The sequence below is a fragment of the Acanthopagrus latus genome, chromosome 1 (genome assembly GCF_904848185.1).
Source record: "Acanthopagrus latus isolate v.2019 chromosome 1, fAcaLat1.1, whole genome shotgun sequence".
Taxonomy (NCBI): domain Eukaryota; kingdom Metazoa; phylum Chordata; class Actinopteri; order Spariformes; family Sparidae; genus Acanthopagrus; species Acanthopagrus latus.
This window is the reverse complement of record NC_051039.1, coordinates 10,718,974-10,746,795: the sequence shown is the minus strand read 5'-3', so window position 1 is coordinate 10,746,795 and position 27,822 is coordinate 10,718,974. Positions and strand designations below refer to the sequence as shown.

At 40.7% G+C, this 27,822-nt stretch overlaps 3 protein-coding genes and 1 long non-coding RNA gene across 5 annotated transcripts; 2 read left to right on the top strand and 2 right to left on the bottom strand.

Moving 5' to 3' along the window:
* Positions 1-932: 932 nt before the first annotated feature.
* LOC119020596 lies at positions 933-1,995 on the top strand. The gene is made up of 2 exons (XR_005075377.1): positions 933-1,478; positions 1,732-1,995. It is a non-coding gene; the product is annotated as an uncharacterized LOC119020596 (long non-coding RNA).
* Positions 1,996-6,392: 4,397 nt separating this feature from the next.
* Positions 6,393-12,414, bottom strand: gprin3 (GPRIN family member 3). Its single transcript, XM_037104558.1, has 2 exons — positions 11,832-12,414; positions 6,393-9,253 (listed from the first exon to the last, which is right to left on the bottom strand). The coding sequence occupies exon 2, from the start codon at positions 9,164-9,166 to the stop codon at positions 6,971-6,973; it is 2,196 nt and encodes a 731-aa protein (XP_036960453.1). The 5' UTR covers positions 9,167-9,253; positions 11,832-12,414; the 3' UTR covers positions 6,393-6,970.
* A 3,550-nt stretch (positions 12,415-15,964) lies between these two features.
* On the top strand, positions 15,965-21,504 carry elmod2 (ELMO/CED-12 domain containing 2). 2 transcript variants are annotated; one of them, XM_037107911.1, is made up of 9 exons: positions 15,965-16,108; positions 17,141-17,288; positions 17,380-17,408; positions 18,309-18,406; positions 18,541-18,670; positions 18,955-19,088; positions 19,658-19,726; positions 19,843-19,976; positions 20,126-21,504. In XM_037107911.1, the coding sequence occupies exons 2-9, from the start codon at positions 17,144-17,146 to the stop codon at positions 20,284-20,286; spliced, it is 900 nt and encodes a 299-aa protein (XP_036963806.1). In that variant the 5' UTR covers positions 15,965-16,108; positions 17,141-17,143; the 3' UTR covers positions 20,287-21,504. The 2 variants fall into 2 exon arrangements, with proteins under 2 accessions (XP_036963806.1, XP_036963813.1); XM_037107918.1 differs by lacking the exon at positions 15,965-16,108 and adding an exon at positions 16,132-16,155.
* Positions 21,505-22,169: 665 nt separating this feature from the next.
* ucp1 (uncoupling protein 1) lies at positions 22,170-25,963 on the bottom strand. Its single transcript, XM_037107903.1, has 7 exons — positions 25,802-25,963; positions 25,491-25,627; positions 25,003-25,201; positions 23,494-23,691; positions 23,303-23,404; positions 22,729-22,909; positions 22,170-22,635 (listed from the first exon to the last, which is right to left on the bottom strand). The coding sequence occupies exons 2-7, from the start codon at positions 25,614-25,616 to the stop codon at positions 22,521-22,523; spliced, it is 921 nt and encodes a 306-aa protein (XP_036963798.1). The 5' UTR covers positions 25,617-25,627; positions 25,802-25,963; the 3' UTR covers positions 22,170-22,520.
* Positions 25,964-27,822: the final 1,859 nt, after the last annotated feature.

Below are 27,822 nucleotides of genomic sequence, written 5' to 3'. Positions count from 1 at the left end.
TACATTGTATTTTTAATGAACGCTCTAGGCCTAAGCTAGTTAGCTTTTTTTGTCATGAATGATTTCTATGTTTTAATTTTCCTAGGCATGCCATATTTAGATTTAGATGGCACATGTAGGTCCACCTGTGGCTATGCAGCTGCCAAAGACGGGGTAGGGAAGGACAGAAGAATACTTGCACATTGTGGAGCTTTCTTGCAGAGTTAGATGAAAAGACTGATACTACTGTCATGTCTTTGTGATAAATATGTAGCTGGAACCAGCTGCCGGTTAGCGTAGCTTAGCATAAAACCAGTAAACAAGGAGAAAAGGCCCCAGCGTCTCATCTAAAAAAGTTGGAAATGACCCGCATCAGAAGTGCGAGCAGATTCCAGCTCAGTAGATTTGTAAGACTAACATCCATAGACCACTGAGTCAACAGTATGCTCCACTGCTGGATATCTCTTCCCGTATAAGAATATAGAGTGTAAGGCCTGTGTTAATTAAAATATCCTTGGAAGACATGGAGCACACAGCCAGTGAGGTGAATATTGAAAGCTGTCCTCTGGTAACTGCAGCAGCGGGTGGTATTTGTCCATGTGCCTTTGAAATCCCTCTCCATGCTCCTTGTCACTGGAATAAATCTCCCCCTGTGCTAACCACACCGCCTGTGGCCGAATCTAATCTGCACTTCCAAATGGGAACCAGGCATAACGGCACAGTGGGTAGGGGGTTATTAAAAATTAAAACACGGCTAATTAAAGCCAGGGTGAAAGAATCAGGAGTTAGGCCGGTGACCGAGCGGACAGAAATGGACAGAGTCCGTGCAGAAAGGAGAAGCTGGCCGAGACTGGAACAGCAAGCAGCAGAGGAAGAGAGAGACACGTTGATCTACCTGAGGCTGAATTTGGTATTTAATGTGAGTCTACGGATTAGTGATGACAGTTTGACACCCATCCATCAGCATTTCGTGTAAGACATGTCTTAAAGGGACAGTTCTCCCCGAAAATTATAAATACATTATTTTTCCTCTTACTGGTGGTGCTGAGCATCTACCTAGAGTTCCCTCGTTTGGGAGATAGCAGCCTTCGAGATGTCTGCTTTCTCTTAATTATAACAGAACTAGAGGCACTCGGTTCGTGGTGCTAAAAAAAAAAATGTCGGCAATGTTTCCAGAAATCATCGTTCAGGACAATCCACAGAATTTGTTTTGAGCAGTTTCATGCAGGATCTAACGTCCTTCTCCTTCTACCACAGGGAATGTGCAGTTTGATCATGGACCAAAGGGCTTGATAACTGCAACAAGGGCTTTATCCAAATGTCCAGACGTCACCTCTCTTGAAACCTCGCAGACTTTGCGGTCACATTCGCAAAAAGTCGGCACGTACCCAGGGCTGTCCAAACCCACAATTCATTCAGGCCTCAAGGGGCCTAAAGCTGCTAAACTTTCTGCTGCCACATCATAACAAGAGAAATATGTAGAAGTACAGGTTACAGAGGTAAACAAACACATTTTATCACTGCAGTCTTTGGGCCCGTCTATCATCTTATGTCAGCCGCGCAGTCTCACAAATTCACAGACTTGATGTGATGACAGTGAACACGTCGCAGCATGTTTGAGTGAAGTCTGAGAGAGCTCAGTCTCAGTCAGTCCAGGGGGTGCACATCTGGATGCCTAAATATTTATAACCATACACTATGTAACCTTAAGTTACATATCCAGAATCTAATGTGATATGATTTGTTCCACAGATGATATGTGGAACATTTTGGACCTTCACCTCTCCCCTTTTGATATCGTACCCCATTGGAGAGGTAAGCAACATTGCTGTCAGACATTTCTCTGTTCTAGCCTTGCTCTTGAATTTCATTTATAAGTTTGCTTGCTGTCTTAAACGTGACGTGTAATATGCTAACATAATGCCTGTGTAGGAGCTCAAGTTTGATATCATTATTCCCCCGGACGATTTTGTTATTCACCCTTTTGATCAGAATAAATGCAGATCTCCACAAAGATATCCTGGACCAAGCTTCTTCATCAAATAAAACACAACACTTGGATAGATAGACACCACCGATTACATAGGCTAGCTGAGACAGCTAACGTTAAAGCTCGCCAGTGTTTACATCCTGGGTTGTTACAAGCCTCTCGTCCATGAGGATGCTTACAGTAGAGAGAAAAAGAGTTCCTAAAGAAATGCCGACAACAAGGTCTATGGGTTATCCTGAGTAACTGGTCAAAGAAAAATTGCTGTTAAGTTTTTCAAATCTATTATTTTATCTCCAGAACTGAGCAGCTCACACCAATTTGTGGTAGATCAATATGTAACACTGAGGTAAGAGGAAAAATGTGTATTTTTTATTTTTGGGTGAATGGCCCCTTTAAATAAGCCACTATTTATGTAATGAGGTCACAGGGACTCACTGCTACTTCCAGAAACATTCACCGACTCTTGTTTTTACACAAATCTGAGCAGGTAGGATGGGACAGATATAAGTACAACTCAGACGTTGTGTCCTCTGATCCCAGCGGATCAAGGAAAAGGCATTAGGATTAGGCGCTTCAGTCAGAGCAGACTTACAGGTTGTGACATTTCATAGCGCAGAGATTATGACTACAGAGGACTCTTTTCCCCTGCTATCTCGTCCTGATACTAACAGGAAGTGGCATGCGTGTTAAGACAATAAAAGCAGTCGGCTGAAATCAGCGTTAACCCAGTCAGGGGAGTAAATGCGCACTGAAAGGACGTTTTGGCCATTAAATAATGTTTTTTCGGGAGATATTCTTATGCGTATGAAGCATTTTAGTCAAAAAAATGGTAGTACATTACATTGTTATTATAATGTTACTACACTTAACCATGGAGGGTAGGAACATTATCTGACAAAACTCAGAGGAGCTCCACAACTAACCTGGGAACGGTAATTAAATCAGAGGAGCAGATGATCTCACACTGATACTCTATTAAAATATAATTGACACTGAGTACAGGGTCGAGGCTTGCACCCAACAATCATCTCCATTACTAATTCATTTTTAGATTTTTTTTTTTTTTTTTGTCATCCGTTAATAATTTGGTCTACTAAACATCATATTACAGTAACATTTCTCGGAAACCAAAGTTGATGTCATCATTTCTTTTGTTCTGTCCAAACAACAGTCCCAAAAATCATATACTCAATTTATGATAATGTAAGACACAAAAAGACGACAGATCCTCAGAGTTCAGAGGCTGGAACTGCATAACGTTTGACATGTCTGCTTGAATTATGATTAATCGTTATCGAGATAGCTGCTTATTTATTTTCTGTCCATTAATAATGAATCAGCTAATCATTGCAGCTCTAATTGTGTCTTTGCCTCAAAATCTTTAATCTTTAATGACGTGCTGACTGCCAATCAGTATAAAAGGACCCACAAGGCCATGAATCCCATCAGAGGCATGAAAAGACAAAATTGCCAATAAACAATGAACCCTCATATGATTGTTGTCATTATTTTGTTTGCAGTTTTTTTCAAATAAATATTTTTTCTCAGCGCCTGTCTGTTGCCTAATCATTACTGAATGTTTCTGCGCTGATTTGAAATCAATCCTGAGCTTTCATGATGTTCTTAATACCTGCTTCAAGACTAAAAATACTTCCACACCTTCAGCACACTCACACGTGTCGAGGCTCTAATTATTTCAAATGGCCGTCTTTGGCTGACATGTGGCGTCCATGTTTGTTTGGTTTCTTCTGCACCATTAGATGCCAAGTCGGATATATCTGAGCTTCAGGAAAAGTGTCCTCGTCTTAGTTGGATGTCAGCTTGGACGTTAACGCGTTTACACTGTTTACAAGTTGGAAACTTGTAATTAAGAAAACTTCAAGTGCCAAAAAAATCAACCAGAAAACGCTGAGTGGGTGTTTGGAGCCCTGCGCCTAACTTACTTTCTGGTGCCATTTTGGAAGATCAAGACAACTGGCATCTTCTCTTTGATTTAGTTTACGTATTTGTTCTTGGCATCTCAACACCTGAATAACATTAAGTTTTTAAATATTAGCTGCTGTCTGTTTTAGTGTCTCTGGGCACTCAGATCTCACTCTGGTATCTGACAGTAAACAATGAGAAATAGACCATTTCGGTAACACTTTCAATGAACGCCATGTTTATAAGCTGTTATAAGCACATTCATAGTTTTTATAAGGCATCATGATGTCTTGTGAATGTGCAAGACAACTTAAGAAGGTTTTTCCCTAAAAGCTCATGTCATGCTATAGCATATCATTGATGTTTGTAACACAATATGTTCTTTCAAAAATGTAGACTTTATAACCTGTAACGACAAGTTAGAGCAATTCTATACATGTCTTTATAACTGGTGATAAGTTTTGATAGTTAATGTATGTGTTTCCTTTGGTATCAGTTCTATGAAGCCCATGCCTATAATGCAATATAAAGTATCTATAGTTACGTAGAATCATACTCATAAGCACTCATATTATATACGCATTATATGCATTATAAACATGGGCTGACTATAAAGCCCATGTTTATTTTATTGTTTTAATGAGTACTGATTTTAGAGATGAATTGTTCCACTGCTGATAATACATTATAAACCTTGTTATAAGTTGTCATGCACGAGTATTAAAAAAATGTTTTTCAAATACACGTGTGTTGATTTTTTGGGGAATTAAACACTAGTTAACAGTTATTTCACTCTTAAAGAAACAGATAATGAAGTGCTTTATAAACCGTTTATTAAACCAAGGTTTATAAACATCAGTTGCAATTGTATAAGGGACATCAAAATGTTTAAAGATGAACTACATCGTCTATCTATCTATCTATCTATCTATCTATCTATCTATCTATCTATCTATCTATCTATCTATCTATCTATCTATCTATCTATCTATCTATCTATCTATCTATCTCAGGAGAGCTCCATAATTAACTTGGGAATGTTAATTAAATCAGAGGAGCACATGATCTCACACTGATCTCTATTAAATTGCATACAATTGACACTGAATATAGGTTTACAATATTTACATCAGTTTCAACTGTGCCTTAATAAATGTTTTATAAATATAACTGTTGGTTAACAGTGAAGTGACTATTAACTAAAATTTACTTAACTATAAATTTACCATTTATTAATGGTTATTATCGTGAAGATTCCCTCTCTCCATACAGATAAAACTGAAACCATCCTATACTTGGAGGTATTCCGTATAAGCCATGCTGATTAGTGCATTCCTGCAAAAACCTGCACTGATCATCAAATCTTCTTGTCCAGGCCCAGATGCTAAAACTTTCTTTGTTTAGTCTCCCCCCCAACAAACGCCATGCCCTCGTTAGAGATCAGAAACAGTCTCGTTAAGTTTGACACTGATTGATCAGCCTACAGCTTACAGCCTACTATACCTTTACTCTCCGCTGCAGTCTGTCCCTGCCTCACATCTTCTGTGGACGGTGCTGATGTCGCCTGCTGCTCTCACATCAACTGACATGCACACTTGGCTGCCACACAAACATCAGTGCTGCTTGATATACTGATGCATCTGTTAATGATCCCGGTTGCAGAAATGTAACATTATTTTTACATAATTTATTTGATAAACCTTTTATATCTACAGAGGTAGTACGGGACTTGATATGTTGCACCAGAGTGTCTCTCAACGGACAAACCATATACTTATTCTCTTTTCGCATTCTTTTTAGTGGCCACTGCAGAGGAAGTTGAGGCGAGGGTTATTCAGTTGGTTGCAGCCTCACCACTAGATGCCACCATAACCTACGCATAGTAAGCTTTCAACCGCTTTGTCAAGTAAACAAACCTCAGAAAAGAAGCTTTAACATCATCAGGACAGGGCAGCTGAACCTGCCTGAAGTCAGCCCATTCGCCAAGATATAATGTTAGCAGGAAACTTTCTAAAATAGATCCGTCCAAGGTTGAAATGAGTATCAAACATGGCATATCACGTGCACATTATATGCCTTTTAGCCACCTTTTTTATAAGGGGGAGGAGGGGATGGTGGTTATGCTATTACCAGCCAATATGGCTGCCAAACAGCAGACCACATATTGAGTCCCACCACTGGATATTTTTAGAGGACATCTGAGGACAATTCCAGCCATGTTGCCATAAAGCTGGCTGATTTAAGGAGACCTGTGGACACTTCCAGTTGTATATGGTGACCAAATCAGGCTATTTTTGTTACAGGAAGTGGAACCGTCTCTATTCGTGATTTTTTGCAAAAATTCACTTAGTTACCATTCATTCTGGAGACTTTGTTGCTGAAGTCCTTCTCTAAAGGTCAGAAATGAGGAATATGTAAAGCTCAACTTAGATTTTTGTTGTTTTAATAGAAAACCAAAGATGAACAGAGATTAAACAGTGCATGTATGCATACAGTCCCTTTTGGCACAACGTAATCACTCACTTTAAAAAAAAAAAAAAATTGCACGAAAAGGAAAATACAGCAGTCTTATAAATATAGGGCCCCAAAACACCTCAGAAACGTATAACAAATGCACCAAATGTAATGAGATGTTGGTTGTAATATATTTGCACAAATATTCTGACAGTAAGTAACATGTCGACCTCGCGATCAGTGCCGTTTACTGAGAAGGTTCGGACTTCATCTTAGGTCATACATTACATCTTGTGACTAATATACATGCGTTTCACTATTATTGCCTTTATTGCCTTGTTATTCAAAAATGTTTTTCTCTCTCTTTTTTGTAATAGCTATTTCTAGAAAATAAGTCTTGAGTTGTTCATTTTACATTTCATATTTTATATTTTACTACCTTCTTTGATCACATACATCACAAATAGTTTGACTCTTTATGCTACAACACTCTGGTATACTTACAGGGATCGACGCCCCCCCCCAATAAATGTTTCACTTGGCATTGCACTGGTGACGACGGGAGGACAGTTTGACCTCTAGGAAAAAAGGGAGGAGTCCGACATTGGCTACCGCCGTGCTGTGCTACTCGAGGACGGAGGAGGGAGGGGGACGCACACAGCAGTTGGGCCGTCTGACATTTTGCAGCATTGACCTGAAAATGTTCTGCTGCCTCCTTTTGTTCTTCCTGCCATGTTGTGGCGACTCGGCGGCGGAGACTGACTTCCGGAGGGAGGTCCGGACAATTAGTTTCCGCTCTTGCTCCTTGATTTTGCACTGCAAGTGGCTCTGGATGGCGAAACCGAGGGACTCCGGGTCCACAGAGGCGCCGTAGACCTCCCACGTCATCCCTTGCTCATCCCAGACGACGTCATGGACGCTCTTTCCTTTCTCCTTCTGGTCATCCTCTTCCTCTTTTCTCTCTGGCTCTATTTTCTGCTTGCCGGACTTTGCCCCCTTCGTTTTCCCCCCAGCTTTAGCCTTCTCTTTAGGGCTCCCGGCTTTATTTTTAGTTGGACCTGACTTTGATGTAGTGCTTGTTGCTGTTGTTGTTGGCAGGGCCTGGCTGGGTTTGGTTGTAACAGCAGCCTGAGACAGCGCAGCCTTGTTACTGTCAGCAGATCCGGGCTTGGTAGCAACGGCTGTCTCTGGGGGTGTTCCTGATTTGAGAGAGGGAGCTTCAGCAGCGGCTGCTTTCACTGCGGATGTCTGAACTTCCTCTTTAGACTGGGAGTTACCTGTCTCTCCTTTCTCCTTGCTGTGCTCGATGTTGATTTGATAAACTGGCTGGGTGTTGCAGAGAGACAAGCTGGGGTCTTTAGGCTTCGCTTCTAACCCTTTATCTTGCTGCTGAGGCAGAGCATCTGAGTGGAAAACAACACCGGCAGTCTGGTTTGGGCACATCTCCGCCTCAACAGTGAGTCTCTCTGACCTCGGATCAGAGGAGGCGGGCAGAGTACTTATGTTCATCTGATGCAGCCCAACGCTCCTGTCGACCTGGTAGACTACAGCCAGGCTCTGCACCTCCTCTCTGGGGACTGCACCACCACCGCTCGGCCTGCGGGTCATGGCGAAGGGCAGCAGGCTCGGACTCGTGGCCACGGCCTTGCTGCACGTGTTAGCCACCGCCTGAACCTCCATGTCCTGACGCTGCTTGACCGGGGTGCATGACGGGGTTACGGTCATCGTCGCAGCCTCTCGGTACAGCTTGCAGAGCTGCTGCCCTTCAAAGGCAGCTGTGTCAGTCTGCCTGACTCCCTCAGCCACCTGCCCTTGTGCCGCCATCTTTGGCGAAGCCGTGGGCAGAGCGGAGGAGTCTGTCTGCGAGGACACCGGCTGATGTTTATCTGAGGAGACTTGTGGTTGCTTTACTGGTGGCAAATCCTTCTCCGGATGTGCTGAACTTGAATTCTTGTTTGTAAACCTGGCGTCCGCATCTTTACCGTTAGACGCAGGTGTACTGGAGCTAAGCGGAGCTGCGGTAGCTTCCACGCTTTGTTTAGGTTCGGGCGTCTCTTGCAGACCGACAGAGCTTTGTGAGCAGCGACGTATATGATCGGGCTCAGGAGCTTTCTGTGGCGCAGCAGTGTTCTTGTTCTCGGGAGCTGAAGCGCTCCCATTTTTATCGTTTTGTGGCTTGGATGCCGTATGCCTCAATTCACAGGCGGTGTTAAGATTTCTATGATTTGGAGAAGCATGTTTATTACTGTCCTCTCCTGCTGTGGCTTTGGGTGAAGATGTCAGCTGTGCACTCCCCTCCTCTGCAGCACTTGGCCCTTTTATTCTGCAGTCGTTGGTCTGCGTGTCGACCTTTGTTGCTGAAAGAGCAGGCAACACAGCAGCCTTACAGATTGCCTTTTCATCTGCCAGGCTTAACATTTTCACATTAGCGTTAGAATCCCTCTGGTCGCATCCTGCCTCACCCACACCTTGGCCTGTGGAGGGCAGCGCTGGCACCGGTTTGTCTCCGCCCATCCCACGCTCTGATTTATTTCCATTAGTCGGAACTGGCTTGTCTGACACATCGCTGCTCAATGCTTCACCCCCCTTGGAGGCTGTTTTTTGGGTATGCTGGATGGTGTTAGTGGGAGAAGCAGTCAGAGGTGAGATATCCTGTTTGTGGTCAGGAGATGGGAGTGTGGGGTTTGGACAAACCTGAGAGAGTTTGAGGTTGGGCTCTTTAGCCCAGTTGGCATTTGGCTCCTTATTGCCCAGCGTGTCCACCACAGCCAGCTGAGGCACCATCTGGACAGTCACTGTCCTTTTTGGGTTAGTTCCCATGCCGGATTCACTGTTTCAGTCTTTAAATATTGTCGTAATCCAAGGAGGAAAACAGGCGCAGATTTGCCAGTCACGCCACGCGATTTCCTAAAGGAGGGAAACAAAAACAGACTCAGTTTGTTTTCAATGACGGAGCTGAACTCTTCATTACCTTCAATCTTGAATTAGACAAAAAGAATCAGACCAGACTTGCAGAGCAGCCCAGGCATATGTGAGCATTATGCAAATTCAGTCTAACATTCCAGGTAGTTTCTTTGAACAGTCATTAACATGAATTTACATAATCAGTGTTAGAATAAAGGCGAAGCACCAGAACAATCAACGACCTATATTTGCCTAATTTAACTTGTGCTTTGAATTAAGATTAATACATATGTGATTCCTAGGGTAATGATCAAATTAATAACACTAAAGACTTTACTATACATAATTTCATAGTGCTACTTCTCTTTATTTATCTTTAATTGATTGATCATTGATTGTTGATCTGTTAGATCTAGTGTGTGTTTCCTGTCTCTTCCATGCTCCTCGAAACCTGCTTGTGATAAGATGCTGTGGAAATAAATCAAGGTACACACACACAACATTCAGATAACCATAGAAATGTATCTTTGATATGTTGTGTGAACTGCCATTAAAGAAGTTAAGCCCATGTCAAACTAGTACAACCTGGGAGGGATTCCCTAAAGAGAATACAGAAATGCTATCAGGCGAAAGAAAAGCAAAGTTTATGATCCTTGAACAAAAGTAGAGAAATAAAATATCGACATATGCAGGCTGAAAAAAGCCAACGAATAGAACATACTTTTGATTAAAATAAATTAAAAAACAGCTTTTTCACTCACCCCATCTAAACAACCACCTGACCCCAGTGTGCAATAACCGTTGTTTTTAGGGCATCATCAAGTTTAGGGGCCATTTACGTACTTTTTTTATATGGATAAGTTCTTATATACATTATCTTTATATGTGATACTGCTATGACATGGATTACTACAGAACAAAGTTTTATTGTATTTTATTATGCAATAATGCATTTTATAACATTAATGTACGGTACAAGAGCACTAACATCGATATATTGATATAAAATCGATTTTATATATTTGAAATGGTTTCAGCACTCATTTTCTGGAGTATCAACACACCAATACCAGCTGCACTTTCTCATGCTCTTGTCTCTCTGAAAGCAACAAAAACACAGTATTTGTGAAGGCCTGACCTAACGAGACAATGAATGTTTCTTAAACAAGTGTGATATTTAATATTTGATAGTCTTTCTGCTGTTATTGGCCAAGAATGAAAGCTTGTATCTTGCCCTGGTGCAGCCTTCCAATGTTCATCTTTTAAAAAATGATGAGCCCCTTTATGTTGCACCAAGTGGTGCTGAACATCGATGTTTTTTTAAGGTATCACAGTTAGAAATTCCAGTGACATCACAGTGATTCGTTGAAATTGTCGAACATTTCTACAAAATAACCCAAATGGGCTGAAAGCGTTGCCTGAAAACAATTACTCATCTGTTTGAGACCTCTTCCTGTCACTGCAAATTAACAGAAAAGGTTTGAAAGCCAGAGATGTGTGTGTGTGTGTGTGTGTGTGTGTGTGTGTGTGTGTGTGTGTGTGTGTGTGTGTGTGTGTGTGTCTGGCTTTTTTGTCTCGTAATCAATCTTGTATGAATCCTAGTCATTGACCTACAGTTTCACAAATCTCCTCACACAGGCCTGATGAATGACTCCATCTCAGTCCGTCTCCTAAAAGTGTCAAAGCATCTGGGCCAATTCTGCAAGTAATGTGCCAGCACTCAGCAGACGTCTGAAATATCTGATCCTTCAGAGACAGACAAATGAATCGCGCTGGGATCAGGACTTCAGTCAAACAGGGCAGCCACATCCAGAGGGGGGGGAGAGGCATCAGTCTCACAGGAGAGCAGGCTGTCCATTTCCATTTACTGATGATAATCCATTCCGCATAATGTGCACTTCATCTGCCTTGTCTCTTTGAGCTTTTTCCCTCCCTCCTCACAACCAGAAGCATCATCTCAAGTCCCCCCCACAACGACAAACAGAGCAGATTTCACACCAATCAGATCACATTTATGTGTAGAATGAGTGCTGTGAGTCTTACTGTGACAGTGATCACCTACCTTTTTTTTTTTTGTGCACATGATGGTGTGACTTGAATAAAAACAGAACAGCAAGGCTTTTGTTTTGGGTCAGGGACAGGTGTAGCCCATTTGTGTGTGCTCTCCCACTAAGCATCTGCGTGTCTGTTGTCAGAGCGCAAATATTTATGGAAAGCGTAGCCTGACTGTAAATTAGACATCAACAATTCAAAACGCCCTGGTGTCTGGGATTTCTTCTTCTTTTTTTTTCTTTTCTTTTTTTTGTTGTTGCCTGCAGCAGTTTAGAAAGAGTGCATGCAGAATGTGAATTCATGCACAACGGCACACATTGCAGACATTAAACACGACCCATTCGGGGGGGGGGGGGCCCCAATTAACATCTATGTCATGTTCTGTACCAGCCTGCATCCGCGGTCCCGTCCCACCCCGACATCTCAGAGGCCACCGATATTTACTGATTTGATATGACCTTGCGGACAAATTGAACATCTGACACAAAGGGAGAGCACAGTGCGATGGGAGAGAGCAGGGTTCGCTTACCTGCAGAGTCGCGTTGCGTCCCGTGTCTTTAGGGTGCCGTGTGCGCGTCGGTGTCAGTGAGATGAGGCTAAACCCTAGAAATGCATATGGGGAAGGAAAACAAAAAAAAAAGCAACCCTGTGTCGGTGACACCAAGCCACGCCTTCCACCACAATTTGGGTCTTAGAGGTATCGATCCTCCACGGCAGAGCGCAAAAATTCAAGCGCCCTGACTGACTGACTGACTGACCGACCGTGCGCAATGAGTCACCGCCGTCCGACCGATGGATGCTGCTGGGGATGCTGCTGCTGCTGCCTCTGAGGTCTCCGCCAAGCGTTCCCTCATGCCAAGAAAAAGTGCAGCTTTCCCCCCACAAAATGGACCTCTCATGGTGTGTGCAGCTATCCCAGACTGAGCAGGTCCAGGCAGCGTGGTGCTGCAGAGTAAACCAGATGAATGGATGAATGGGGAGGAGGGGCGGGTGCGGGTGGAGGGAGGCAGTGCTGTATCAGCCGCAGGCATCCACAGGAGCATCACTTGCAAATTGATTACTTTTAGCTCCATGCAGCGTTATCATTTGTCTGCGTGCAGGCCGCCTGTACACCCCAGAGGATGTGTGGTTTTTATTCAGCTGTGCCTTTCTGTGTCATTTAGAGATGGATTCGTGAGAGGACACGTGTGTTGTTTACAGGACGTGACTGCATGGAGAGATGCCTGAAGGAGCATCAGGCTGTGTTGTTGAAGAGAAGCTACACCTTTACCTTCAAAACTGCATCCGGGAAATGATAGATTTTAATAAGGGGTCTGCTGGATAAAAAAAAACCTTCATGATCAGGAGATTTGAAAGTGTGCACTGATGGAATGTAACTAAGTACATTTACTCAAGTGCTGTATGTAAGTAGAATCTTGAGGTACTTATACTTTTCTCCACTATATTTTGCAGGCAATGTGTATTGTACCTTTTACTCACTACATGTATTAGTTACTAGTTACTTTGCACATTACATGCTCCATCTGGATGTAATCAGGTACCTCTACATTCCAAACTGCATTTGGAAATTGCAAGATTTTCCTCTGAGGTTGTTACTTAAGTACAGTTTTGAGGTACTTGACTATTTCCTTGAGTTTCTACCTCATACTTCTGCTCCACTATATTTGCAGGCAAATATTGTACTTTTTTACTCACTACATTTATTTTACAGCTTTAGTTACTAGTTACTTTGCAGATTACACACTGCATCTGAATGGAATCAAGTACTTTTTCCATTCCAAACTCCATGTGTAAAATGAGAGATTTTTCCTTCTGAGGTTTTAAGAGGTCTGCTAGATGAAATACCTTCATAATTGATTAAGACGGTGAGTATAGGTCAGGATAAGAAAGGGTCCCAAACATTATACAGTAGAGAGCATCAGCTGAGGAGCATGGTGGTATCTGATGTCTTCACTGGGGATGACCTCCATTATATCATGCCGCAATGTTTTTTTTTTTTTTTTTTTTTGTTGGAGAAACGATCAAAACAAGCAAAACATTCTTCAAAAGCCAATAGAGTGAATAATCTCTTGTGTCTGACACTTGAGTGTAAGCTGGACGGCATGCATGAATGCACTGACTGTTTTGTTAATGTGTTCTTGTGGACATGTTTGTATTTATAAAGATTTTCCTGGGTGGTTATAGATTTATCGATAGCCTGGACTATCAAATTGTTTTTAAAAGATAAACATCATCTTTTTTCTATATTAACATATTGCTGGATGTTGGAAATATGTTTCTTCCTATGTTACTTGCTCGTGTAGAATTGCCAAAGATGGAGGTCAATAGTTGCCTTAGAAGTCTCAAGAGACCACAGGATGATTCAGAAGATAATATATTCACTCTCTATTATGGAGTAAACACTAAAACTGGATCTTGGTTTTATCCTCAGTTGTGCACTGAGAACATGAGTCAGTGTGTTCGGTCGGGATTTACCTGACAAGAAGAATGAGTTTAAATACCCTCAGTCAACACTGAGTGACTCGCATCAGCAGGGTGTATTGTTTTTTTCGTGTTAAATGTTAGAAAGCTCCCTCTAGTGTCACAGAGGACAGGTTGCTTCCACAGGAGAGCTCCTCATGTCGAAGAAACTGAGCAGAATGCCGACAGACAGACAATCAGACAAGGAAAGGAAGGAGAGAGAGAGAGAGAGAGAGAGAGAGAGAGATGGGGTGACAAGCAGCAAACGGCCACAGGCTGGAATCAAACATGGGCCACTGCCGAGGACTCAGTCTCCACACATGGGGCACACACTTTAAATTATTCTGATAATCTTTTCTTTTAATCAATCTTGAAGTCAGTACAACTGGTTGGACAAAACGAGCATTGCGAAAGTGCCAATCTTGGTCATGAGATCTTGTGATAGACATGATATCATAATTTTTCAGAATCAATTGAATATTGGAGAAAATAGATTTACTTTTTTTTTTTTAACAAAAAAGTAAACAATGCATCCCATGTTCATATTCATGCATGGGTATTGATATATAATAGTACAACAGACACTGAGAGCCTTCTGATAAATTGCCTTAATTGATTTTTACTTAAATAACATTTTCAATGCAGGATTTTTGCAGGGTGGTATTAGTACCTTTTCCTAAGTAAAGATCTTCACACTTTACTGCAGATCAAAAGACAAACAAACAAACAAACAAAACATTTTGATGAAGGCATATGCATTTAGGAAGGGTTTTACAAAATTACCATCCTGCTGACAGGGACTCAGAATCAGAGAACGTATGTTTAAGTCACCGACAAACAACGTGTTTAGAATTAATTTGGAAGACCTGGTTAGAAATATTGTATCATATCAAATATCCACCGCCTCAATTTTCTCTTATACATCTTTGGAGGTTTGATCGCCCTATCAGTCATGTCAGCCTCATGCCAACCTGGGCCCGTCCATGGATATTGATTATTCTTCATTGAGCCTGCAGTGATATAAAAATGATTGTGATTAATTTAATATCAGCAATATGGGCTACTTCCTAGCTCGGCCTTATCTTATCTCCCAGACTGTTATTATGATCTAAATGGCTACTTTGGGGACTTAAAATATAGCCGGGGCCTGAGATAGGAGCTCCTCTTGGTGCACAGTAATTGTATGGGATGGACCTCCTGCTTCTAAAAGCCCAGAGGGACTGATTAGGTGAGAAGGTAGACTGAGATTTAATTACAGTCGAGTGCACCACTGGTGGGCAACTCAGGATAGCGTGCACAGATTGTTGGTATGCCAGAATTCTGCTTCCGGGTGAGTGCTTGTGTGCTGCAAGTAAAACGGTGACACAGTTATTTGGAGAGAAAGATGTGTGGTCTGTTGCCTCGATTACAGTGGCTAGACATTGTGACACAAAACGTGTAAAAATCAATATTAGCCTGATGGTGTTCATGGATTACTGAACACTTATTCAAATACCTGTCGGCTGAAGAAATGATTGATCTGTTTAGAAAAAAAAATAGACTTTCAGTTTAAAGGTGCACTATGTATTTTTGGGAAGAAATGTTAAGATCTTCATAGAAAAACTAAATAACAAACTGTCTTTCTTTTCATGACTAAATAAACTTAATGAACAAACTGACTATAAAGGACAAACTCATGGGAAATTGTGAGTATGAATTTCTTCTCCAAAACCACATAGTGCCCCTTCAAAGTAACACAACCGGTCATATTGTAGATCTGGCATCATCTTGTGGTTAAATTGGGAAAAGCAAATACTTGGCTGAACCCAATCATATTTGAGGATTTGGTGTATAATAATTTTCAACAAAATTAATGTCTGTCTTGATTTGATGAATTTGACTGCGGATTATTAAATGGGTTTATAGATTTATCTAGATCCACATTCAAGCATATGGTTTCAATGGCCGGTTATCCGTTTTCCCTCCATGTAGTGCACAGTGGTGCAGGCAGTAGTGAGGTTTGGGCGGTAGGTGGCGCTGCGGCAGCATTGGATGCGTCGTTGACATGCTGGCGTGTGCTATATTCAACGACATTATGTCAACCATAATTGCAACACAAATTTCTCAGAGTCTGTCCACTTTTGTGGCTGAAATTGCACAATCAGTCCCTCTGAAAACGATTCCAAGAATTCAGATGTAATTGTGAAATTAAAATATTCTGGTTATCCCAAAAATCTTCAATTTCCAAGATACGCGTTATAGTGGAATATCTGTTTGTCTCGTCGGAACTTGAACGCACCACAGCCAGACTGTTGTCAAGAGAAGCGTCGCCAACCTTACAGCTCGTCTGATTGCTAACAAGTCAGGGTAAGTTTGCATATATCTCTGTCCGACAACATGTCTGCGACAGCAGGGTAAGATTCCCTTCAGCTTCTTGCTTGTTGTTAATACTATGAACCACAGCAATGCTGGTGGCGCAACCTGAGGTTGACATACGTTAGCTAAGTTAGCTAACAACGAATACAGTGACAACCTGTTGTCTGGACCGGTTAACTGTCATCTGACTTTTTAAGCCAGTTAGCCCTGTTGGTTTATTTAAATCAGTGCTGAATAGCTGGTAGTCTGCTAACACTAAGATGCAGTGAGCAGATATCTGGCTAAAGTGCCAACAGACCCGCCGACGTAGGCAAAATAAACTGAATGGCCACGTTTGTCTGAAGTTAGCATGCTAGCTACTTCAGTGCTATTGTTTTGGCTGTTCTGTAGTTGGCTAGCCTCCCCCCGTTAGCCACCCCTGTTGACATCGACATTATCCCGACATTATCTTCACTTGAGTATGTACATTTTATGTGACTTTGCACTTGTAATCCAAACTTATTTTGCAGATTGTTATATTTCATGCTAAACGTAGTATTATCTTTTTTAGGTCCGACTGCACAATTGTATTAAAAGTAGATACCGTTGTAGCAGGGGAAACAGAAAAGCTGCAACTTTTCAATCAAACATTCTGAATATTTGATGGCTCCAGCTTCTCAAATGTGTTTCCTTTCCCTGTCTGATTTCCAATCCTGCATAGACTCACAGATTAATCAAATCAGGAGCATTTTAATTAGATTTATTGGATGGCTGTTCATTGGATTTTATCACACATTAACTTTATTCTGCCCGGATGTTTACTGCTGAGGACATTTCTTGCTCCCTAGAATATAAATTGAAGAGGTGCTAATGAACTCTGGCATAGGGTAATCCACCATAAGTGACAAGCTGAGTCAAGCACCCAGCTCAGGCATCTAAAATGGTTTATTAGACAAATGTTAAAAATGTGTGTAAGACTGTATATTAGACTGTCAGATGTCTGGGACATTATACTGATGCATGTTTTCTCTGTCCATGCTATAGAAAATGCTGGGGTACATCTGGCAATACGTCTACACATCCTTCCTGAGATACTGGCTGAAGTGGCTCATCAGGCAAGCAACAGGGACGTGTGAGCTGCAGAGAATATGTTCTGGATACAAACCCGGGGCAACAAGGACAACGAAAGCAGGTGAATTAAGTCATCTGAAATCTGGTCTACCTTTCCTGCCTGGCGCACAGTTTCAACATTCTATTAATCTGTTTCCTGTGTCCTGTTGCAGAATATTCTCTACGGTCGTCAAAGAGCAAGGTAGTAAAATGTTTTACTTTTATCCTTCATTTTTAAACAAAAAATAAGATGGGAATAGTTTCCTAGGGATTGCTCCTTGGCTCTGTCAAGTATGTGGTCAACGTCAGAGGCTGGTTTACGAATAACTTTCAATATAACAAGGAATTATACATTTCTTGATATAGCTACTGTAAGAAAAACACATGAAAGCTTTGGTAAAAACTTGCTAATCCATCAACCATTTTGGTAATGTCATTTAGAGAAATCATTTCTGAAAATCAGGATTTGCATGCTGAGTTTTTGGACTGTTAGTTGGTCAAAGATATCGGTTTGGCCTCTAGGAATGTTGGCATGTTGGCAAACACAAGCACACATAGGTTAGGTTAATATATATATATATATATATATATATATATATATATATATATATATATATATATATATATATATATATATATATATATATATATAAAATATATATGAAAAAATGGATACGTCATAACTCATGGGCCCACATAGAAGAAGTGTATAGGAAACACCTTTACTGACCTGTTCATTATCTGCTGGGTGTTGTATGTGTGAACTCAAATAAAGACATACTCTGTGAGCCTAATCAGTTGTTATCTTTCAATATACTTGCCAAGCATAGATAAATTGACTCTAGTTGCCATCTGTGATTACAGCTAGTGAAACATTTTCCAATCAACAGTTCATTCATGGTAGAAGCAGAAGTGCCTAGTCATCTTTTTCATTGCAGCTGAGATTGAATTTGGAAAGTATTTTTTGCATTGTTGGTGGTAGGGTTAGATGGATGGATAGATGGTTAAATCATATAGCAGCCGTTTTTCTCTGTTTGTAGCGCACTAAATCATTCTTATTCTGTGACTACCTTGTACCTTTCTTTGCTTTCTTCCTCTGTAGGTTTTAAGAGGAGCTTTGGACACTGACAAGGATAAATTAGAGCAGTGTGTGGATCAAATTATGAAAGTGAAGAATGTCAAACCCCAGAAAGATCCACTGTAAGTTCACGTCTTATCTGTTATTTTGATGGTGCTTGTCACTGGTGATTCTTTGATTTCCAGATCATACTTGGTTGAGTGTATTTTTTTAAATCAATTTATTAATTATTTATTCAATCTTCTTACCTCTTCAGGTTCAAGGGAAGCCTACACATCTGTCTGCTACAGATAACAGGACACAGCAGCTTGTATGTGTCTGTGGAAGACTTGAGAAAAGAAGTCTTCAGCTCGGACAACCAAGCACATGAGGCCATGCTGTTGAAGGTGTGTGTTCCTGCTTCTGGATCCATACATCAGTAAAGCAGTCACTGTATATGTTTTAGTTGCGTGGATACAGAAAAAAAGGTCCAAAGTTCAGTATGTGTTAAAACCCTCACCTGCTGCACTGAGCAAAATGAGAGTTGATTTGACCGACAGATACATCGTTTTTCAAAGACTAAATACCATGAACTAACATGCTCTGTCAATATAAAATACACACTGAAAGTAGTTGAGGCTGTGTAAACTGCAGCTAAAATATGAAACTCTTGAATTATTTGTACCATCAGCTGTGGGACCTGTTGATGCCAACTGTCAAACTGGAGTCCAGGATCACTAAGCAGTGGGGAGACATTGGATTCCAAGGAGATGACCCCAAGACTGACTTCAGAGGAATGGGCATGCTGGGCCTGATCAACCTTGTGTGAGTCCTCAATGAATAACAATGAGACATTTATTAACTCAGTTATAAAGAGCTACAGCACTGAGAAATCATTACCATCTTTTGGCCTCAATGTATCTATGATGGAAATGCATGTTTGACATATATTCGTTAACATCAAACCACAGTAACAACAAGCAGCAAAATATAGAGACATGGTGAGATACAACACAGATATAGAGAGCTGACAAGGCAAACAAAATATATTCCCCAGCTGTCCCTTTGTCAGTCAGTGGGAGCCTGAAATGCAGTCGCAACTGACAAGGAAATCTGCACAGTCAGCAGGCCTTTTACATTCTTTATTCATAAAACCAAGTAAAACTGAACCAAGGGTTATTACATACATTTTTATCACTTGGGATTTTAAAACTCCAAGAGTCATTGGAGGGTTCAAAGAGTATATTTTGATCACCACCCATTTGAATTTTTTTGATTATTTGAATACATATTCAGCTCCATATTTAGAACCATACACTTGGGGGTAAAACAAAATCTTGTAAGGTCTCCATGTTTAAAAATAATTGTGCTGAAATATTTTTTCTCTGTTACAGTTTTTTCAGTGAAAATTACACAGAGGAGGCTCGTCAGGTGTTGTCACATGCAAACCATCCTAAACTGGGGTGAGACACATATCTGTATTTTCTGTCAGTATTGTATGAAAAGTTAGATCTTCCTGAAATAATTGCATTATCGTGTATTATGAGACTAGGATAATTTAGTATTCACCATTTTTCAGATATTCATATGCCATAGTCGGGATCAACTTGACAGAGATGGCCTACAGCCTCCTGAAGAGCGGTGCTTTGAAACCCCATTTCTACAACACAGTGCAGGGCACACCTGAGCTCCAGGACTTTCATCAGCTATACTGTGAGTAAAAACATATATTTTTTTTGTATTTTTCAACATCGTAATTCTTTCCATCTCCTTGAAAAATACAAGATGATCTGATGGGAAAGTAAAATCTTTTGTCTGTATTGACAAAGAATTCTCTAATATATGTGTTTCTTCTCATTTAGGTTATCTGGCATATGAATTTGATAAATTCTGGGTGGCAGAAGAACCAGAAAGTATCATGGAGTTCAATCAGTACAGAGAAAAATTCCATAATATTGTCAAAACTCATCTACAGGACCCTGAAGTATCCCTCACATTGACTGCCAGTTTGGAAAAAAACTAGTATTGAGAAATCTTCCCCGACTTCTCCATGACTTCTGATATTGTTCAATCAACAGAAGAAGCATCAGAGCAGACTGAAGCAGATCGATCACTCATATTCCTCAACGATTCGAACAAATAATTTCTCCTATGTTTGATTTTGTGATTTGTCCGTAATGCTTGGTTTATTTTGTCACAGTGATACTTAAGGGTTTTTAAAAAAGAGCACAAATCTAACATCCCTATACCTCAGAAAAATGACCATTCCAGTGTGTAATGAAGCTTTGTAAAAGTTAAATGAGAGCTGCTGCAGAGGACTGGTCTGTTGTTTGTAAGCGTTAAAGCACTTTCACTGAGCAAGCAGCCAAATTGTTCCAGATAAAAGACAGTTATAGTTATGAATTATGATTAAAAACAGCGACCATATTTGTAGCTCTTGTTCGTATTTATGTAAACAAGACTTTTGTGTTGTCACAGTTTTTTCCCCCCACTCAGGAATACGATTTTTATCTCCAGATACCATGGCATACAAAAAAAAACAAAAAAACCCATAAAGGGTAACTTCACCAATTACACACATTTTAGTGTGTTTAGAGGTCTTGGGGAGTATGACTGCATACGTGGAAATAAAGAAGTATGAAACTAGTTGTGGCTCCAGAGCAAGCTGTATGTTGTCTGATAAACTGCCTCAAGTGATGTCATCCAGTTGCAAAGTTGCCTTGTGGGTAATGTAGGTTGAAAAGCAGTCCACTTGTGTAGCACTGCCCTCCCATTGAAAGCAAATGATCAAAATAGATACAGATCCAGAGAAATTGCCTCTTATTCCATGCATTCTTCTTGCTTTTCTGAAAACCCAGTGCCTACATTACCCACAATGCAACTGATAAGGAAATTTATCAGAATACATACAGCCAAAATAGACTTTATACTACTTTTTTTCACGTATGTAGAAGTACTCCTAAAGAGCTGTTATCACACTTTGATGCCTAAAAATTAATTACCCTTTAATTTAAGGGAAAATGTTTGCATGTGTTAATGTGTCCCTATTGATGTCATCTGTATTCTGTAATATAGGTGATGTGGAACTCAAAATAGTTGTTTGACTTTATTAGTATACATTTATTTGTCGAAAGACTGAAGTGTTTTTTTTTTATGACGTTATTTCTCAGCTGTGATTTGCTTTTTGATGATTAACAAGTCTTAATGGAAGTTAATAAATGCACACTTTGACGCTTTGAAATGTGTCTCATGTGGCAGAAATCAAAAAACAAGCACAGGGTCTGTAAAAACAAGTCAAATATATTAAGGGTTTACATAAAGCTGATTTACATAGAAAGTTGCTCTGTTTTAAAGCTGCCTGTAATGTAAGACTGGCAGATGTAGCTTTACAGGTCATCACAACTCGAAGCAGAGCTATTTTGCTTTTCTTTTATCCTTTCCCTCAGTGTTTTACAAATGTTCTTAAAGCATGTAACAGATCTTGAAAGTTACACAGAAGCTCCTCCCACAGAAGAAGAACACGCCTTGTCGTTAGTCCCGCCTTTTAATTCTGTGACTCTGCGACATCACACAAGTGCATAATGAATGCCTTGGGGCTAGTTTGGCTTGTAAAATTGGATTAAACACAGCTGTTCTGTTGTTAGGGTTGTTGGGTCAGGCAAGTGTCAGCTGACCAATCAGAGCAGACTGGGTATTCTGGAGGGAGGGGGCTTTAAGAGACGGGAGCTAACAGAGTTTCGGACAGAGGGGGAATACAGAGCTGCTGCACGGGACAGTATGAGTTTTTTGAGCACAAAAGCATTTAAACCTATTGTGTACCTATGTCTCATTTATTGCTCCCACCATTGACTCCCATTCAATTTTGATTGGATTCATTGTGACGCATTATAAACATAAAATTAGGAATGTAGGAGATAAAACGGCATATCTTTTTTTATAATTGACAGATTCAGATTTACAGGACTCAAAGTACAAACTCAACTTCCCAGAGGAGATCATCACAACATTTTTTGAAAAATTCTAAATACAAAACTGCATTTCTTTAATACATCAGTTCAACACAAAGTTGAAGCACAAGATAGATCGTCTAATGTTCCTTTTTCAACAAAGGATTTTCTTCTTTGTCACCACGGGACAAAAAAAGAATAAAACTAAAATGTGATATGATATTCATTAGGTTTTTGGGTTTTTTTTTTTCAGTGTCGTTCCAACCCAGTGTTGGCTCAAGTTTCTCAGTCAAACGTAAAAATGTGGAACTCAGTTTGGGTCTTCGATCCTCTTCTTCGTGACCATCATGGCTCTCTTGATTTGTTCGAATGAGACAAACATCACAACGTTCCACGATCCCAGCCTCAGAAACGAGGGCACAAATCTGCAAGAAACACAAAAAGAGTTTGTAATTTATATAACGACCTCAGAACTCCTAAACTAACCAGTATGTCGGGGCCTGAGAGGAAATGCTCACCCTTTGTAGAAAGCCGTCGGCCCCTCTTTTGTCATCATGGTCCAGGCACAGTTGATAGCGCTCTTGTACTGGCCTGGTGGGGAGTTCATGTACCTAGTTTTCACCACATCTACCGGGGAAGCGATCACTGTGGTAACAAAGCCTGCGCCAAACGCAGAAACAAAGTGGCAGGGCAGGTTATCTGTGGAGATAAAAAAAAAAACCCAACAACACAAGAGTATGAATGATGGGGACCAGAGGGCCTTTGTTCTCACTTTAACTGTAAGGAAACACACATGTCAGCAGATTGTGCAACACCGTGGACGAGGCAATATATATGATTGAGATAAATCATAATAACTACTGTATTTACAGCACCGAGGAGGGAAAATACACTTTGTTCTGTACCAGCATGTGTGCTGTTATCAGCCTTGGTGGAGTTGAAAGGGTGAGAGGGTGTGTGGATTTCTGCCCAATCAGCTGTCTCTGTGTGATGCCATTGTGTGTGTGTGTGTGCGTGTGTGTGTGTGTGTGCGTGTGTGTGTGTGTGTGTCAGTGTTAGCCCAGGCACACATGCATGAGCTCTCCCACTCACCTGACATCAGGTTGTGCCTGAGGATGGCCTCCTTGATCAGGTCGTATGTTACCAGCTCTGTGCAGTTGACAAGCGCATTTCTTGTGATGTTGGGTAGTGTGCCTGAGGAAAGAAGATTAACGAGATGTATGTTTGACTAATTATAACTTGTCAGTTACAAAATCATTTCTCGGGCTTTTCCTAAGTGGCACCTTTCCAGAGTCCACGCACGCCCTCGTTCTGGAAGATGTGTTTGTAGGCCTGCATGGTGCCAGTGTAGCGACGGGCCACGCCGTCCAGGTTCATCTGGGCCTGAAATCGAACCTTGACCACGTCTGTGGGCTGTGCAAACGACACTGCCATGGCGCCTGTGGTGCAGCCGGCCAGGATCCGTATCAGCACATTAGGGTCTGGAGAAAGAAGCACAGGAACAACCAATGTATTTAGTATTTAATTACTCTTATTAAGTGCAGTTTTGAGATGCTTGTGCCTTATTTATTTTATCAGTGTTACCACCCTCAAATTTTCTTACATCACACTGAAAGTCTTGTAACATATTTATATAAAATAACATGTCGTGCACTTAAGGTAAGTAGTAAGAGTAAGAACATTTTATTTAAGTAAAATTATACAAATATTTACATGTCAACTGATTATTGAATGTTCAGCATTTTTCTGATTTTATTGGAGTCTGTGTTTTTTTTTTTTTGTTGTTTTTCTTGTTTTAAAAATGCTCTCCTAGAGCTCAGATGCAGAATGCAATCTGCCAAACTACTACAAACCAAATCAATAAAGAAAAGTTAAAGTACAATTACCTCAAAATTGTACTGAAGTACAGTACTCAGTTACATTCCATCTCTGCTCCATTACTTCTATCCATACTGTTCATACAGCAGCTGTTTTGGCAACATTTTGCATTGACAAACATTTTGGAGACAAATACTGTACTTTTACTCCACTCGGTTTATTTGGTTATTGTTTAGGTGCATACTGCATCACAGCCAAAGTGGAACTTTTTTTTTTTTTTTTTTAAAAGATCTGTTTTATCTGCAATGGGAAAAAAACCCAAAAACAATAAAACCCCACTGATTCCAATAAACAAGATAATGCTGATTATCAGCCAGAGTCATAATGGTCAACATGTAAATGCATGTATGCATTTAGTTTTACCTGTATCTTAACACTTCAGTACATTTATTGCCAGAACATGACTTTTGATACTTAAGTAAATTTAATATCAGATACCTCACTGAACAGTCACTTCCCTGTTAGCAAAATATGAAATGCTCTGTAACACCTTTATTAAGCAGTTGTTTGATGTAAAGTTGCAGACAGATGTTTAATACACTTTGTTAATGTTTAATGAATACTGTGTAGTTTATCTATAAACATCTGATGAAGTTTATAAGCTTCTCATTGTCAATATCTATTAACTAAAGATTGTTGTTGATTAATAGATGTTTATATGTATCCAGATGTTCCTAATCTGAATAGAGGGTCTGAATATGAAAGTTGTGAGATGTCGTATGGTTTGTAAAGTCCTCTGAGGGAAGCTTGTAGTTTTGGGCTCTGTGAACCAAACTTACTTTGAGTTGATATTCATTCTTTATGTGAGGGTTTTGGATTCTGACAGTGGGACATTTGAAATCTATAAACCATGTCTGTCAGCGGGGAAAGCCTGATTTGCGATAGGTTGATTTGTTTATAAACGTATCACTGACTGTCTTTGCCCCCAGTGTAGAAGTTCTTGACGCTGTCGTAGAGGCCGATCCTGATGGAGGCGAAGCACATCTGTCTCTGCAGCCCCGCCACCAGCCCGTTGTACAGAGACCTGGGTCCCTCTGTTCTGATCATGGTGCTGATCGTCCCGAACACGCCTCTGTAGCGGATGCCTCCCACCGCCGTCTTCTCTCCCTGTATCTGGGGTCACAGATTGTGCTAGAGGCTAAAACCAGCTTTTACAGAACAGAGGTAGAAAACATGCAGCCTACAGCAACAGAAGAGTGAATGACTGTGATTGATTTTCTGTTTTGGATGATGAAGTCAAGCTGCTCAGTCAACAGTGTGTTCCAAAGTGTCCAAAAATTAGATTAGCTCAAGATCATTATCACAGTGTAATGTCATGTGTATTGCTTTAAGTGTGAGGGAAAACATGCTGTACGACACTGGAGATGAACGGTTTGCTGCTTTTATTTTTCAGAGCAGATACCTGTAGTCTGACTTTGGCTGTGTCCAGAGGAAATGTGACAATATCAGCCCAACAGGCTGCCAGCCCAGCACTCGCCATCTTCACCCCCAGTGGTGGAGGAACATCTGAGGGTTTAAGTCCCACCATGTTTCCTAACGCTGGAGTTAAAGGTTTGCACAATCACACAGAGACACAAATCACCAACAAACCCACGATATAAACATTAACCTCGGACACTTCACTCGTCTCTTAAACTGAATGGTTCATCAATGGTGATGCCTTTTATGAGCCAGCACTCAAAGTGCAGGCCGATGATATAAAAACATACTTACATTGTGTGTCTGAGATTTAAAGGTTCCTTTTGATCCTCAGTTGTTTGTTACCGGGCAGGATCTGATTGGCCGGATTATAATCCATAAAGGGCCTGACTCCACAGAAAGGAGAGATGCATCTTTCGTGCTGTATTTATATATCGTCAGCCTGGCTTTTTTCTTTTTTTTTACGACGTCCACGGAGAGGCGTTACTGTGTACTCCTGTACGCACGAGTCCATTCAAAGTCCACCGACCGTCAGAAAGTCAATGTTCAATTTACCCCACAGTGCAGGCATATTTTAGAAAAACAACTGTTGTACTTCCCCGGTCTGTGGCTGTAACATCAATATCTTTATATCCAAATAGAGGTGTTTTCACAAAACTGTCTGGAAACTTTCATTAATATTTGTAAAAGTTATTTTCTTGGCTTCAGGTACAGTCACTATATCCATGTTCACATTCAGGACAGTAAGTAGAATTTTGAAAAAACTTCTTTCACCAACTTAATTTGAAGTATTTTGTCATTAGACCAAGTGGTCAGCACTTAACAACAGTCAGAGTGAAACACCGTCAGATGAGTCCATTGGAGGCTTGTATTCACTCTCAGCCAATGATTAAAGAAAAAAAAAAGGTGTGTGAGACAGAGTGTTTGCAGCTGATTGGTAGGAGTCAAAGCTCGCACCAGGCTGCCCGGTTACACTTGTATTAGTGCTGCTGTATCACACAGCATCAGCTGTGTTAGAAAACTTTTTTTTTTTGTTGTGCATGTAGACACGGCTCATATTTTTGTGAAAGAACTTAAGAGGAACAAGACATTGCGTTAGAGTACAGTGACGTGAACTAGTGACTGAAGTTCACTGTGGAGCAGATAAGGGCTTTGCATCACACCATGTGTGGCCTCTCAGCAGTTTGGCAGCAGTGAAGGGGCATGTTTCACAACAGCTTGCCCTAAAATCAACCTTACGGAGCTCCTAAAAGAGTTTGAGAATCACAGGCGAATCAGAGAAAGAAGTTCAAAGTGAGGAAAATGTGACCTTATTCCCACAAGCACTCATTCGCATGTTTATTAGGTGTGTCCAGGTAAATTTAACTGCTTTTAGAGGTGTGGATTCAACTTTATCTTAGTTTGTAGGCCGTATAGGTTTATGAGTCGTTGTGTTATAGTGAAAGGAGTGTTTAATATTTTGGCCACACCATTCACTGGATATCAATGAGTATAAAGTAAGAAAAAATTCTTAGTCTGGGTGCCCGGAGAGTTTACGTGCTAAAGTGTGTGCAGAGGTACGGAGGATGGTTTTCAGCGGGCTCTTTCCTGCATGTCTTCCCCTCTCTGTGCCCTGCTTCCTGTCTGATGGACACCATTCCCCCCAAAAATAATCTAAAAAAGAAAACAAAAAAAAAGATACAAATCTTTGTGTAATAAAACGCAATCAAACAACACCAAAAAGTACACTCGTAAAACTTGAATCAACACATCTCTTGAATGGTTCAACTGAACCTTAAAAGCCCAATGGGGCTTTATTACAGGCCTGCTGTGTTAGATTAGATTAGGTGTACTCAACAAACAGGAGCATGAGTGTTTAATGATAACTTGAAAACCACAATAAGAATAAACACTGAAGAAAACAGATAATTTTGTGTGGTCAGGATAGTGGAACAGGTCCGAACAAAAGTCTCTCAAGCTTCTTAATTTGCCATCACTTAGGAAGATTCATTTGAGCGTCAAGATTGAGAGATGATTGATTGACGTATATGCAATATCTCATTAGTCCTGGTCCAGTAAGTGTCATTTCTGATAGATTAATCATTTATAGATTTGTCATGTGTCCCAGTAGGGAAGCCTCTTTTCAATCTTGTTTATTAGTGAGCTGCTGTGATTGGTTAACCTGAGCCACAACCCCAGAGTGTTTGGGCTACAGAGAGAGAGAGAGAGAGAGAGAGAGAGAGAGAGAGAGAGAGAGAGAGAGAGAGAGAGAGAGAGAGAGAGAGAGAGAGAGGTCCTGTAACCACGTTTAATACAGATGACTTCTAGGAGCATGT

Coding starts and splice junctions, on each gene's coding strand:
- gprin3 (XM_037104558.1), bottom strand. CDS start 9,166: ATGGGAACTAACCCAAAAAGGACAGTGACTGTCCAGATGGTGCCTCAG.
- elmod2 (XM_037107911.1), top strand. CDS start 17,144: ATGCTGGGGTACATCTGGCAATACGTCTACACATCCTTCCTGAGATAC. Junction 17,289..17,379: donor AACAAGGACAACGAAAGCAG/GTGAATTAAGTC, acceptor GTCCTGTTGCAG/AATATTCTCTACGGTCGTCA. Junction 19,727..19,842: donor GCAAACCATCCTAAACTGGG/GTGAGACACATA, acceptor ACCATTTTTCAG/ATATTCATATGCCATAGTCG.
- ucp1 (XM_037107903.1), bottom strand. CDS start 25,616: ATGGTGGGACTTAAACCCTCAGATGTTCCTCCACCACTGGGGGTGAAG. Junction 23,405..23,493: donor CGTGCGTGGACTCTGGAAAG/GTGCCACTTAGG, acceptor TTCTTTCCTCAG/GCACACTACCCAACATCACA. Junction 22,636..22,728: donor CCGACGGCTTTCTACAAAGG/GTGAGCATTTCC, acceptor TGTTTCTTGCAG/ATTTGTGCCCTCGTTTCTGA.